This window comes from Lasiodiplodia theobromae (genome assembly GCF_012971845.1).
Source record: "Lasiodiplodia theobromae strain AM2As chromosome Unknown scaffold_31, whole genome shotgun sequence".
NCBI lineage: Eukaryota > Fungi > Ascomycota > Dothideomycetes > Botryosphaeriales > Botryosphaeriaceae > Lasiodiplodia > Lasiodiplodia theobromae.
The window spans coordinates 570,803-584,016 of record NW_023336510.1 but is presented as its reverse complement, the minus strand read 5'-3'; the positions used below and the strand labels follow the sequence as shown (position 1 = coordinate 584,016).

Below are 13,214 nucleotides of genomic sequence, written 5' to 3'. Positions count from 1 at the left end.
CGCTGATCCTGACCAATTTGGATATGTTATCGGCTCGTATTTTTTTGGAACTGTGCTCCATCTGCCCTTCTGCTGATACTCTGATCGCGAGCGGAAATCCTTCTTGCTCCAGAGACACATATCCCTGGTATGTGGATCTGGTTGTTCCATGAACGAGGCAATCCCATCCCCTAAGGTGACGAGTGTTGGTTGGTTATAATGGCAGAGAATTATCACCATTGACGTGAGCTTTACCACGTTTGCAGCGATGACGGCAAGCAGCAGAGGCAGGCTGAAGATGATCCGGCACACGGGCTGACCGGATTGGACGAGACAGTGCGACACGGCCGCTCCCATTAACACCCATTCTCCATCGTCGTCTTGGCTGTCCATATCACAAGACGCCCCGTACCGTGTGGCAGAGTACTTCTCGCACAGCCATGCACCAGGCGTTGCATCAAAGGGCATTGAATGGTATGCCCGCGCTTGCCGTTCCATGGCCGGCTGCTGACCTTCCGTGCTTAACACTACAATGACACTCCGGTATTCGCTCTGAAACGGTACACTGTATGCTTTGAGGCATTCGCTGCTCGACATTTTCTTGAAAGAATTGATATGCTGTTTCTTTAGTGTGTCAAAGACAGCCTGAAAATCAGCATCAGTGTGCGGATTCTGCCAAAAGTCCAGGGTTCGGTTTGAGTCGAGCAACTTTGCTGTCCATGTAGTATTGGTCATCGCGAAGTCTTGAGTGACGATAATCGAGAAGTATTCATTTGCGCCGAGAGCTGGGAAGATTGTCGAGTTGTACCTAGCAAGTGTGAGTGCTAATTCTATGCCATACAAATAACAGACCTTGTGCCACGAGAATTTTGGACTTTCGCCGCGGATACGTTCAGACCGCATCTATAAATGAAGAAGGGGAAACTCACAAAAGATGCAAAGGCAGCGACGACACCGCCAGCGCCGCGCAAACTAGCGCCCTGCCCCTCCCGATGAATTTCAGATTCCGGAGCGACTGTGCACCAACATCGACCCAATCTCTCTTTCGATGTGCATTATCGACCTCAGCTCTCGTCGGTGCCAGCATGATCTGCAGGCTATAGTTGCTGGCGCCGAGCAGCAATGTTCCGAGGACGTTGACTACCAAGTGGATCACACGGGATAGCTCATCCATCGTGTCACTGTCGCCACGGTACAGAACGCCTAGGCCGCTCTTCTTGTCCAGTTTCACGGATGATGACGGCAATACCGCCCAAATCAGGAAGCCGATGTTGATGGCAAGAACGCTGGCAGTAAGAGCGATGCAGACCGCAAGGCCGCCACGCCAGCCCGAGAGGTTTCTTCGCCACCATGATCTCTTCCCCTCATCAGGAAGATCCGTTTCAGCTGGCTCATCTGTGATGTACTCCACACCCGTGACGACATCTGGTTCCTTTCGGGACCTCTGCTCCGGCACATGGCCCCTATTTCCAGTGAATAGGCTGCAAATCGCACACAATTCGCGACGCTGAACATACCGATTCTCAAGAAGTTCAATGTCGACACCAGACAGCCCAGAATTCAGTGGGCTATAAGCCGGTGCCTTGCTAGCGGTCCGCATGCCATGGAACATTGTAGCAACTGTCGTTAATTGCCGGATTAAAATCCGTGTCCGCAGACAAACACTCGGTCAATTGTGAGACTGATGGTAGGACTGGAGAAGTTTTCTTTTAAAAGCATGCAGCAAAACTGTTCTCGCCAGGATCAGCCATCACCTGCAGTAAATACCCAGAATAACCAACGTGCATACGAGGGACGGCGCTACGAGAACAGTATTGGCCAAAAATCATTGTGGCGTTGGGGCTATGCCGTGTGGTGCTCGGGTGGCGCAGCTGACATGCAGGCATGAGGATCCTGTTGCAGGGGAGAAACCAGTCAAATCAATTAACAGTGAAACAAGCCGCTCGTTCCGCACCCTAGACCCGTTTCCTCCAACTGCTAACACACGAGTGGTACTTGCCCAATAACTTATAAATGGACCAAGATGAACATGTAATGAAATTACCATGGCTGGACGGAGAATACCAATGAAATATGCGCAATTGAGCCTCAACGCCCCCACCCTACAGGCTGACATGGGTCTCCTCGCCTCAGTTTGGCAGCAACTCTGAAACTCTTCCCCTGATGCCAGCCTGCTCTTCCTCCGTGAATACCATTCCAAAGAACTCCTGTAGAGCTTTCAGGCGTTCGGGCTCAGACTTGCATGATTGTATCACGCGAGTCTTCCCACCAAGGTTCTCCTTAACGTCACCACCGACCAGCATCAGCTTGCCGTAGATCTCTCCCACACCCTCTTCGTTGTCCTCACGAAGGAATTTGACCACTACCGGCGTCACAGTCTGAAAGCTGTCCGGAGACTTGCTGGTGTAGAAGTTCATGACCTCGAAGTCATTGTGAATGAACTCAGTTTCCGTGAAACAGAGGAACGAGTTCCACGGTCGCTCCGGACCGTTGCGGTACTGGTAAATCCAGACTTCGGGCTTCCGTGGTGAGGTGTTGGTTGCATTGTCAATGCTCGCATAGTCAAAGCGGATCTCCTGTGGGCCGACATTCTGCGTGATATGGTGTCTGACGAGCGGCATGGGCTTCCGCATTCCGTCACCACCAAAACCGGTGTCGGATACCCATCTGGTGCCATTAGCGAGAGTGATGATATTGACTACGTGCCTCCTGGATTCTGTTAGACAATGTACAGTTGCTGCAGATAGAGGCCTACGGTGGAAGAGAGTAGAGGAAATAGTACGCTGTAGGCTCATACATACCATCCCTGATATTCGCCATATGGGACACCATTCTTCCGAAGTCTTGGTCTCGCCCCAGTGAGGTACACTTGAATGCCATACGCCCGTAGTACGCTGTTGAAAAAGATACTGTGCTCCATACAGTAGCCCCCACGCCCATTCGCTAGAAACTTTTCAAGAATTACATGTACGTCGAGAGAGATACTGACGTCCTTTGTATAATGTAAGGAGAGGTTTTCGTACGGGATGGTCGAGATGTGATGAGTATGCAAGGCTGTTAACAGCGTAATGTCCAATAATGGCTTTTGTTCCTTGCGAAACTTGTAGGGCAATCCAACGTGGTCGAAATAGCGCTCGAGCTCTCCAGGTGTCAGGAGCAAATCCATGGTGAACAAACTAGAAAAGGTGGGATGACTCAAATGCTTGCGCTTAGAAGCACTTCAAAACCTTTAAATAGAGACGTAGCTGGGTAACAGACGGACCGGTGCCCGTTAGAGAAAGCCTATGAGTCACACACTCTAAATGAAGAGTCTAAACGGGCCGATGATCGTAGCACAAATCGACATTACCTGTACCTTACCATTTAAGGGGAGAGTAAGTCTGCACGGCAGGATGGAAAGGAGGTGGTTTTGCTGCTGTGGCGAGTGAACTTGTGCAGGAACGCTTCGCGTTGCCACACAGCAGATCTGGTCTTCTTGGGTCAGTATTCCTACTTGGACGACAAGGAGGCTACTGGAGTCTCATCTGCATCTCGTACTTCGCCTGGAACGAGCCAAGGCTAAACAAATGTTCCATTTCCGAGAGGTAGTCAACACGCGGCAGCCAGTAAGGCTTCTGCCTGCCCTTTCAGACTAATAAACGCCACCGGTCACGCCATCGCGATGGCTTAAAATGTGACTCAACTGAAATGCCGGGGACAAATTGATTCTCCGTGTGCTGGTGGACACACAGCTGAAGGACGAATGCTGGAGACAGCGGCTTACGTCATAGGTGGAAGAATAGCCGAATCTGAATATGAGCCGCCAGAAGCCTTCAAATGAACGTGGTGCTCCGCCAAAGATGTATACGGACAATCAGTATTTGGCAGCTCGGGTGCGGGCGGTTACGACTGGCTATCGCTACGGCTACCAACTGTCTCATGCGCATGCCTGTCACTGCTGCTAGGCTTCTTGTCGTAGCTGCACTGGGCTGAGTTGCAGTGCGAGGACTAAAGACTCATATCTGGCCGCCCTTGACGCCAACGTCCAGGTCATGGGCTGAAATGTAGTGTGGGCTATCGGATCTCGCTGCCGGATCCGGCAGTTCTATGCGAGAAGCTCGGGTCTACGAAAACAACTATTGAAATTTCTCTCGTGCATCTGACGCTAGTACGTTGTGTGGCTCTTTCAGAAATGCGTGCCGGCTCCCCACGGCTTTTTAAAAGAAGTTTAGATTAGTCGTCTTCAGCAGGATACACTAAAACCAGTCCACCTCTTCTTCTCCCTTGTCAGATGAAGCTACCAACAAGCCCTCTCATTTTCCCACTACGGGCTACTCTCCCGCAACGCCAGCCCTTACGTGGACTATACACGTCGCTTGTTCCTCTTCAGCCAACACACTCGGTTTCTCTTTTTAAACACCTCGGGGGTGAGGCCAATGCCCACAGCTGGACATATATGTTCAGCAAGCCGCTTCTTAACTTGGATGATTGCAAGGTGGCAGTTGGCTCTTGGAGCGTGGCTGAGGATCCACAATACTACGCTGTTCTCTCTGGGCCTGCGTCGGATCCGTCATCCGAGCCAGCTGGTATCATGTCGTATCTATCGATTGTACCAGATCATCGCCGAATCGAGATTGGCTGCATCATTTTCGGGGAACAATTGAAGCGGACGCGAGCAACCACTGAAGCTTCGTATCTTCTACTGAAGCATGCCTTCGAAGATCTTGGCTATCTGAGGGTAGAGTGGAAAGCGGATGCACTTAATAAGCCGAGTGCAGTTGCGGCAGAGCGGCTTGGATTTGTGTACGAGGGTGTCTTTAGGTCCGTACCATAATCATGACCTGACAAAGAGGCACTTAATCTAACTATTAAAGAAAACACATGATCGTAAAAGGCCGGCAAAGGGATACCATCTGGTTTAGCATGACGGATGCGGAGTGGCCTGGGGTGAAAGCCAACATCGAGGCCTGGCTTCATGCAGACAATTTTGACGACGGCGGGAAGCAGCTTCGGGGGTTGCGGGAGATCAGGTCGTGCAACAAAGCAAACCAAACTGTACAGAAAGTATAGTAAACCAGTAGTAGTATTGCTTCAGCGAAGAGTTATTGACCGCGAGAGGACCCACTTGTGCTGCCGCTGGTGCACGCTGAATGTGGAAAGGAACAGTGCTGTCGCCTAGCTCAAGCATGAAGAATGACAGCTCGCACAATGCCACACTGAGTGATTCGGCCGAGAGGCACATGCGGAGGAGACCCGGATACACGGCACCTGCCAAGATGCGGCGATAGACACCTTTCCGCTCGCTAGCGTAGACATAGCCTAATATGGTATGTACACGCGACGGAGGAGTGCTCCCCACTGGCTAGCCAAAGATTACTTTTAGAGTTGACCGGATGACGTGATACGGTGGGAAGCTTCCCAGCTATGACTCCTCGCCTGAAGCATAGACACACCACACCTACTGCGGGCACCAACCGGATGTCAGTGGTCCTCTGTTTCCGGATGCATCCTGCACTGCTGAAGCGCCATGGAAATATTTACTCGAGCGTCGAGATTACGCCCCGCTCCCATTGATTCAAAAAGCGTGAATGGAACTTGTGGGTTAAACCACTGCTCAGAAGCCATTTGGTCATTCTAAGCACCGTTGAATCTCTTCTCCTGAATCACCTCAGATACCCCTGGACTATCGCAATGGCGGTCCCAAAATCACTTCCGGACGTGCCTTCCATCGGTCTCCAGGCCCCAGACTTCCCCATCGCGGCGAAAGCCTATCATTTTGCAAGGGAACACTGCGATGCTGCAGTCTACAACCACGCAGCCCGGGCGGCTTACTGGGCTCTGATCCTGTCGAAAAAGCTTCCCGAATTCCGCACGATCCACGTTGACCTGGAAGTAGTAGTAGTCAGCTGCATCCTGCACGACATGGGCTGGGCGAGATCGCAGGAGCTACTGTCTAGCGACAAGCGCTTCGAGGTTGACAGCGCAAACATTGCCCGAGACTTTCTACACAAAGCATTCGCGGACTACGACCCTGGAACATCCGAGTCAGGAGAGTGGAGCAAAGCTAGGGCTCAGCGGATGTGGGACGCCGTTGCCCTTCACTCTACACCGTCAATCGCACGGTTCGCAGCGCCTGAAGTTGCGCTGACGCACCTGGGAGTCATTGCCGACTTTACTGGCCCTAACCTCACTGGGCCAGGCGGAGAACAGTTGATCAGTTTGGCGGAATACCGTGCTGTGATGGAAGCTTTCCCACGCGCAGGTTTCGACCGCGAAGGACTGAAAAGGATTACTTGTTGGCTCTGTCGCACAAAGCCGGAAACAACCTTCGACAACTGGGTTGGTGGATTTGGACTTCGATACGGAACAGATGGGGCTGGCGCAGGGAAGGAAGCGTTTACACGTGCATGGGAAGAGGCGCAAGCTGTGGCCGCTCTGTTGCCCAGCCTTGACAATTTGGAATCACTTGACAAAGCAACATAGACAGCTCTTTAACAGGGGTAGTTATTCTACTAGCTGGTGGCTGAAGATTGAATAAAACAGCCCTGGTTGGACGGGGAATACCAAGTGAACATGCGTAGTCAAGCCTTAGTTACAAGAGGTTCAATCGCTATTCAAGATGAACCCATTTGTATGCTACGCGTGTCTCACGGTGCTCGTCTCGGGCCATGGCCTCGTATCTCTTCGACAGGCCACAAAATAAAGGCGTTGTACTTAGACGGAATCAAGGGCGTGACAGCATCAACAACTTGAGTGGCCAGTAAAGGCGCCCACCAGCATTTTTCACCACCCAGGCGCTTAACCAAGATGAAATTGTGAAGGAGAAGAATCAAAGCTGACGGCCTCCGTGCGAGTATCAAGCGGAGGAAGCCATCGCTGATTTTGTATAGCCAGATCAGCGAAGCTGCGACAACCGAGGAATACTGTTCGTCGTTTGGTATTGCACCGCTGCCCTTGCTGCCGGCGAGACTTGCTACTTCAGCTAGGGAAAACGCACCCCGAAGTTGTGCAAGAGCTTCTTTACAAAGCTCAGCCTCGATTTGGGCATCGGAATGGGTGCACTCAGCCATCTCATCAAAGGAAATGCTGTCCCAGAGTTCCTCGAGACATCTCAACTTGTGGTCGTCTTCCAGAAATATCTTGGTGAAAGGGGTGAAGCCTGTGAGATTAGGCAAGAAGAATTTCAACCAGATGGCGAGAGGGCCTGTTTGAATCCAGTGCCTTCCACGATCGACAACACTGACGACGCCCCTGATGAGGTTCAGCCACTCGAAGAGCGCACAGATCTCAGCACTTGGGGCATCCGATGACGCCTCTTTCGAGGCCGGAATGTAGCATACTGTCAGAAGCGAGAAGGCCAGCAGAGCCTCGCAATTGTGGGCGGTTATATTGGCAATTTCAGAATGAACCTCCGACAGCGCCTTGTCTTGGTGCCTGGCGGCCACGTTGCCGTAGATTGCTTTGTCTTGTTGGTGGAGATGGGCCATGTGAAGGGCAGAAAATGCCAGGATACTACGCAACAGAAAGCTGTGGTCGAAGGCCAGCTCAATTACCGAGCCCTTCCATGTTTGCTGCACTTCTGTGCCGTCCGCAACGGTGAAGGCAGTTGACGATGTGAATTGATGGAGCAGCCGCATGTCATCAACTGTGTAGAGCGATGATGCTGCCGTGGAAATTCCGTGAGAAGTGTTTGTGGCGTCTTCTCCCTGCGGAAGTAGGGGTTTTGGTGTACTGTAGTAGAAGCTACATTGGAGCCCCAGACGAGTGCAGTTTCGGCACCTCGGTTTTGTCTCATCGCACTAACCACTGTCAGTTTTCTCAATCTACATGGGGTGTGGCTTCGGAGCCCACGCGGACTCCGACCTCCGAGGTCAATGCGCAACAGCACCACTCACCTTGACTCTCCGCCGCTTGCATTGTAAGCACCCAGTCCTGGTTTTTCGACCCTTGATGGACAATTGCTGGCTTGCCATTGTAGACAAGACTTCCCACTGGCGAATTTTATGAGAGCTTCACGTGGACCGGGCGACACCGGGAGTGGACGTTTAAGGGAATGTTGTTGGAGGTGGTGATGTAAGGGGCGGAGTGACTAGGGAGAGAAACGATTGACGTTCTCGTCGGAAAGTAGCCCCCGTTTCCTCCATGCACGTGCGGCGGCTCGCACCGGTCGCACCGGCTATCTGCCGATTGGCCAAAAGGTTTACCCAGAGCATCCATACCATCTCCTCTTTTGGTCCTTAGTTGCTTCGAGTTAAAATGGTCTAGTATAAAACGGTGCTCACTGACGTGCAATTCTTCTTCTGCAAGTCTTCACAACCGCCTACCTCATTATCGTCTTTCATTGTGACCTCGGAATATTCGCATCATGGCAGAAAGCTGGAAAGAACTGGGCAAGAAAGACCCGAAGTATCAAAAGGTTTGCATTAGACTCAGTCATGCACAGTACTTCAGGCTTATACTGTTTCAGGCTTACGACACACTTTTGCAAACACCCCGGCCCGCTACACCAGCAGAACTGCGTGCGATTTACAGCGCAGCCAAATCTGCAAACGGCAACAGCGGTAGTAGCTATGAAGACAACGGCCGCATCATTGCAGAGGACATTTCTATCCCGCTCCGAGACGGCACAACGACCAAAGCACGACTTCACAGGAGTAAGAAGGCAGCTACTGAGCCCGCTCCTCTCGCAGTCATCATTCACGGTGGGGGATATATTACTGGAGACCGCTTCGACGAATCCTGGACTTGCCAGATTTTGGTCGAGGAAATCGGTGCCGTCGCGCTGGCGATCGAGTACCGTCGGGCACCAGAGTATCCTTTCCCAACGGCAATCCACGATGCTTGGGACGCTGTGAAATGGGTCAGTATCTCAGTCCAGCTGGAGAATCTGAGGAAGCATGCTAAGCTGATCTTGAACAGGCTGCTGAGAGCGCTGAGACACTGGGTGCAGACCCAACAAAGGCAGGCTTTATCGTAGGTGGTAACTCGGCAGGCGGCAACCTGGCAACAGTCATCGGATATCTCGCCAAGCAAGAAAATTTCTCGCCATCTATCACAGGCTTAGCCATCCAAGTCCCCGTGATTTCTGGCGAGGCTGGACTTCCGGAGCACCTTCGTCCGGAGCTGCAATCGTACGCGGGCAGCGGAGTTGATGCACCCATCATGAACTCCAATGACGTTCGCATGTTCCTCGGTCAGACCTAGGCTTTCTCCTTGGAATTCACACTTAGCTGACACAAACGCCAGGTCACTACAATCCAGACCTCACCTCCCCCTTATTCAATCCATGGGCGCATGGTGTTGACCTGTCCGAATACCCACCGGTGTTCTTTCAGATCGCTGGCATGGATCCATTGCGTGACGAAGGTCTGCTTTTCGAACGACATCTTCGACAGGAATACAGTGTGGCCACACAGCTGAAGGTTTACTCAGCCCTGCCTCATGCCTTTTGGTTCATCCCTTTGCCGGAGTTTGCCGATGCCATCGAGCAGGCCAGACTGGACTACCGTCAAGGAGTGCGCTGGCTCGTCGAGCAAACGAAGAGTGATGCGTAAATTGACTTTGTAGTAGTACGAAGAGCTGCATAATATTTACCTGAAACAGAAGTTCTATTCGTCCCTAGTCCCACCTCCGAGTGTTTATCGTCTCTGCTAGTTGAAAGTGAGACCGGGAAAACGTACACATTGCCCTGCAGCCAGGTGAAGAAATTGTCCGCAGCATTTAAGCACGAAGCCAGACTTGACCCCGCGATGCTGAAGGCTACATCTGCCTTCTTGCCTTTTTGCACTAACTTTTCTAGAACTGAGTTGCCCTGCCTGACATCACCTTCGATGCCAAAGCTCCACACCCGAAGGAGATACGATCTCAATCCTGCCGAAAGGCCTGTTGGCGCTACGAGTTCTTAAGTTCCTCATACGCCGTCACGCTTGACTCTATTACGAGCCTGCATACCATTATGACGCTACAGCCGTACCCGCTCCACACCTCGAGCAGGCACCGGTGAAAAATACTGGGTGGCCAAGGGCCACAGTAATTATCTTGTCTCAAGAAATACATGGCAATGGAAGCGTTGGCCAAAGATTCCATCGTCGGGATGACACCAAAGTAACAGTTCCGGGACCCGGCATCTCGCATCTCTAACATATGGGAGCAAATCAGGCTGTATGTAAAGATGATTTTATTTCCCCGCGAATAATGTGTACTAATCTAGTTTCCGGTATGGTTTCCACATGATTACTCTCTATTCCCCAGCAGTCTTCTTAAACCTTACTTCGCTGCTGCGGCAGTTACATTGGTCTCTTTTTGTAGATGAGTCTAGCTTCTGGATTTGCCATCATTTCAGCACCGACCACCAAAGGCTTTGGCGGCCCTTGTCCGGGGGCCAATTCCCAGTCGTAATGAGTAAGAAGATGGGAGAGCACAATTTTGATCTCGTTCGACGCGAAAAATCTTCCAGGACATGCTGCTGTTCATTAGACTCTTCATTCTCAACCACTGTCAAATGAGTGAATGACAAAAACATACCGTGAATTCCATGGCCAAAACCGAGGTGCTCCGGCGTCGTGGTAACAAACTGACTGGAGTTCTCCCTGCCTGGAACCTTCCGCATGTTGAGAAAACGATAGGGATCAAATCTTTCCGGATTCTCAAAGAATTGAGGGTCCCAGCACCCATCGTTAAAGATGGCGACGTGGCATCCTTTGGGTAGAAAGGTGCCATCAGAAAGAGTGACGTCCTCGGAAGGAACACGCTGAGCGCTGGCTGCAAAGTGTAGCAGAATCCAGTTAGGCACCTGATTCAATACTGTCCCGAGATAGAAACTTACTGAGGGAAGTTGGCTTCAGCCTTTGCGTCTCCTTCAAGAAGCTGTCCATGAACTTGAGTTCGTACAGCGCTGTCTTCTTCATCAACGAGCCCCCACTTTCCCGCAGAACCCGTTCGATCTCTTCTCGCATTGGTTCAAAAAATTCAGGGTGTGTACAGAGCTGGTACAGCACCTCGACTGTCATGTCTGTGGTGGTGTGCATTGCAGCTGCTGTCAAACCCAACTGTGCCTCGATAAGATCCACAGGGCGCCCCTTTGCCACATCCAGCATCATCGAAATGGTATTCTTGCTCGTACGCTTCCCGCTCTGGATTTCCTTTGCCTGCTCCCACTGTTGCTTCATGTTGCCAATCTCCGGCCCAAGCACGCTCCTAGCGTTTTGGACTGCCTTGCGCAACCGGCAGCACTCGGGAACGAACCAGTGAACAAGGGGCCGGATGCGCTCAGGCCAGAAGCGGAGCGCACGGGCGGCGTCGAAGGCCAGTACAGTGTAAGAGACCGCAATCTCAAGCCATGCAGAATCGCGGCAAAGCCGAGTGCCAGCAAAAACCCGGGAAGAGACACGCGCGACAAGGCGATAGATGGGTTCGATGGGCCGGACTTCTGTCCATTCAGATGGGAAACCTAGAATTGATTCGGCGGCGAGAGCAGTCTCTTCAACTATCTCCGATGTCATGGTTCCGAGGCTTTGGGTAAGTTTCGTGCGGATCATATCCTGGAGCATGTTGTGATTGAGCAGCGCGTGGAAACCATCAAAGCCAGGAATCTCGGCCATGAATGTCTACCCATGCGAACTTGTCAGAAAGACGTCCAAAAAGACCAACTACTTATACTATGCGCCGATACTGACCTTTTTGCTCGCCTCGTCAGTTCCAAAGCGAGCGTCACTTTTGATTTCCGCAAAGTACTTTGAGGGCAAGATAATCATGACGCCAGCCTCGGTATAGACCTGGAAGGCACCCTGAGCCTATTTCGTTTGCATCCATGTTAGCATGCCCCCGATCGATAAAGTTGCTCTCTTGGCACTGCCACTTACCGTCCTCTTACCATCTGCCAAGATTGAAAGCGCAGACCCCCCATACGCCTTCTTTGCTTCTCTGGGGGAATGGCCATCTTTCGTAGGCCGGACGACTTGTATTCCATCGTACAGTTCGTTGTGTTTCGTGAGCCAATACGTATAGAAAAGCATACATGCTGTCAATACAGCCGTGATGATGTAGGAAGCAGTATTGAAGGTGGTGCTGCCGGTTGTCTCCATTGTTCCGATGGTAAGTTGGAGCTCAATGTCTGCTGGTCTGAAAGAGAACCACATTATTTATATCTCAGCACTGCCGCTCAATAATGGCTATGGAAACTTCGGACGAAACCAGCCTCGAGATGGCTTTGCACGGTGAAAGGACGAGTTACGTGAAACATGCTACCGAGAGGTCTATTTCCTCCGCCCTGTAGATCCACTCCTACCTCCACTCCGCCCGATTCTTTCCTAATTTGGGAATGTGGCGAATTATATCCCTCGCTAATAGCCAACTAGTCGTGGTGTTGAATTTGTCGACCAATAGATAAGCTTCGATAGGAGCCGACAGAGGTGGAAGTGAAGGTAGGAGTGGATCTGTAGGCCGGAGGAGATATTATATTCGTATACGAGTCGAGAAAAGGCTGGAAATTGTGGAAAAGACTGCCTGATAGGAGAACGTCTGACTCGTAAAAGACTTGTACATGAAACTTGCCATGATTCAGCGCCTACTGATTGGTTAGAGGGTCATCTGCAAGCCATCAAGAGTCTGCATTAAAGCGAACGGGTCGGTTCTTTAGCGATCCGACCAGAATACGGAGACTAAAGAATGCACGTGCTTTGGAATCGCTAATCGGTTTTACGGTTCGGAGTTAACATTATTTCCACCACGCTTTAATGAAGAACCGGCTAACTCCCACTTTTTCTTCTCTGTTGCTTGACGTAGGGAACCACCGCCTTTCCTAACCCAAATGAAGACCCGTGCAGCCCTCTGTCCATTTGTCTCTCCGCTGATTGGTTGCGGTCTAGCTCGTGCACGAGGTTCTGAAGAACACTAATACCCGACCGCCGATGAAGTTATTCGACCAGCCATACACGATGCTTGTGGGATTGGCAAGCCTGCTGATCCGCGGAGCCGTCTGACCTCCCTCTCCCAAATGTGTCCTCAGGCCCACGCTTCCCGCCCCACACAATTCTGTTGTTGCCCCACGTCAAACAACAGTCTACTTCTCAAGCTCTTGTAACTGTCCTCAGCAAACCCGCAGTATAAAGTGCGCAGCATTTCAACGTCATAGCGCATCTTACTCCGTGTACACCAGACTGGTTGCCAAGGGTGCATCACACGGCGTCACTGGCCTAAGGTTCCAACTCGACCAAAGTCAAACGATTTTTGTTCCGGCCGGTATTTCTCGCCTGTGC

At 51.5% G+C, this 13,214-nt stretch overlaps 6 protein-coding genes across 6 annotated transcripts; 2 read left to right on the top strand and 4 right to left on the bottom strand.

The window, feature by feature from the left end:
- Positions 1-904: 904 nt before the first annotated feature.
- Positions 905-1,591, bottom strand: LTHEOB_9450 (uncharacterized protein; the record flags this gene model as incomplete). The annotated part of the gene is made up of 2 exons (XM_035519040.1): positions 905-1,442; positions 1,497-1,591. 2 exons carry the CDS (start codon positions 1,589-1,591, stop codon positions 905-907), a joined length of 633 nt encoding a protein of 210 aa, XP_035369055.1.
- A 517-nt stretch (positions 1,592-2,108) lies between these two features.
- Positions 2,109-3,145, bottom strand: LTHEOB_9449 (N-acetyltransferase; the record flags this gene model as incomplete). Its single annotated transcript, XM_035519038.1, has 3 exons — positions 2,109-2,688; positions 2,781-2,873; positions 3,003-3,145. 3 exons carry the CDS (start codon positions 3,143-3,145, stop codon positions 2,109-2,111), a joined length of 816 nt encoding a protein of 271 aa, XP_035369054.1.
- A 2,504-nt stretch (positions 3,146-5,649) lies between these two features.
- On the top strand, positions 5,650-6,441 carry LTHEOB_9448 (uncharacterized protein; the record flags this gene model as incomplete). Its single annotated transcript, XM_035519037.1, has 1 exon — positions 5,650-6,441. The coding sequence occupies one exon, from the start codon at positions 5,650-5,652 to the stop codon at positions 6,439-6,441; it is 792 nt and encodes a 263-aa protein (XP_035369053.1).
- A 164-nt stretch (positions 6,442-6,605) lies between these two features.
- LTHEOB_9447 (C6 transcription protein) lies at positions 6,606-7,445 on the bottom strand (the record flags this gene model as incomplete). Its single annotated transcript, XM_035519036.1, has 1 exon — positions 6,606-7,445. The coding sequence occupies one exon, from the start codon at positions 7,443-7,445 to the stop codon at positions 6,606-6,608; it is 840 nt and encodes a 279-aa protein (XP_035369052.1).
- An 878-nt stretch (positions 7,446-8,323) lies between these two features.
- On the top strand, positions 8,324-9,512 carry LTHEOB_9446 (Ab hydrolase superfamily protein; the record flags this gene model as incomplete). The annotated part of the gene is made up of 4 exons (XM_035519035.1): positions 8,324-8,374; positions 8,426-8,818; positions 8,878-9,151; positions 9,205-9,512. The coding sequence occupies 4 exons, from the start codon at positions 8,324-8,326 to the stop codon at positions 9,510-9,512; spliced, it is 1,026 nt and encodes a 341-aa protein (XP_035369051.1).
- Positions 9,513-10,244: 732 nt separating this feature from the next.
- Positions 10,245-12,041, bottom strand: LTHEOB_9445 (ACC synthase; the record flags this gene model as incomplete). Its single annotated transcript, XM_035519034.1, has 5 exons — positions 10,245-10,420; positions 10,483-10,719; positions 10,784-11,564; positions 11,634-11,750; positions 11,820-12,041. 5 exons carry the CDS (start codon positions 12,039-12,041, stop codon positions 10,245-10,247), a joined length of 1,533 nt encoding a protein of 510 aa, XP_035369050.1.
- Positions 12,042-13,214: the final 1,173 nt, after the last annotated feature.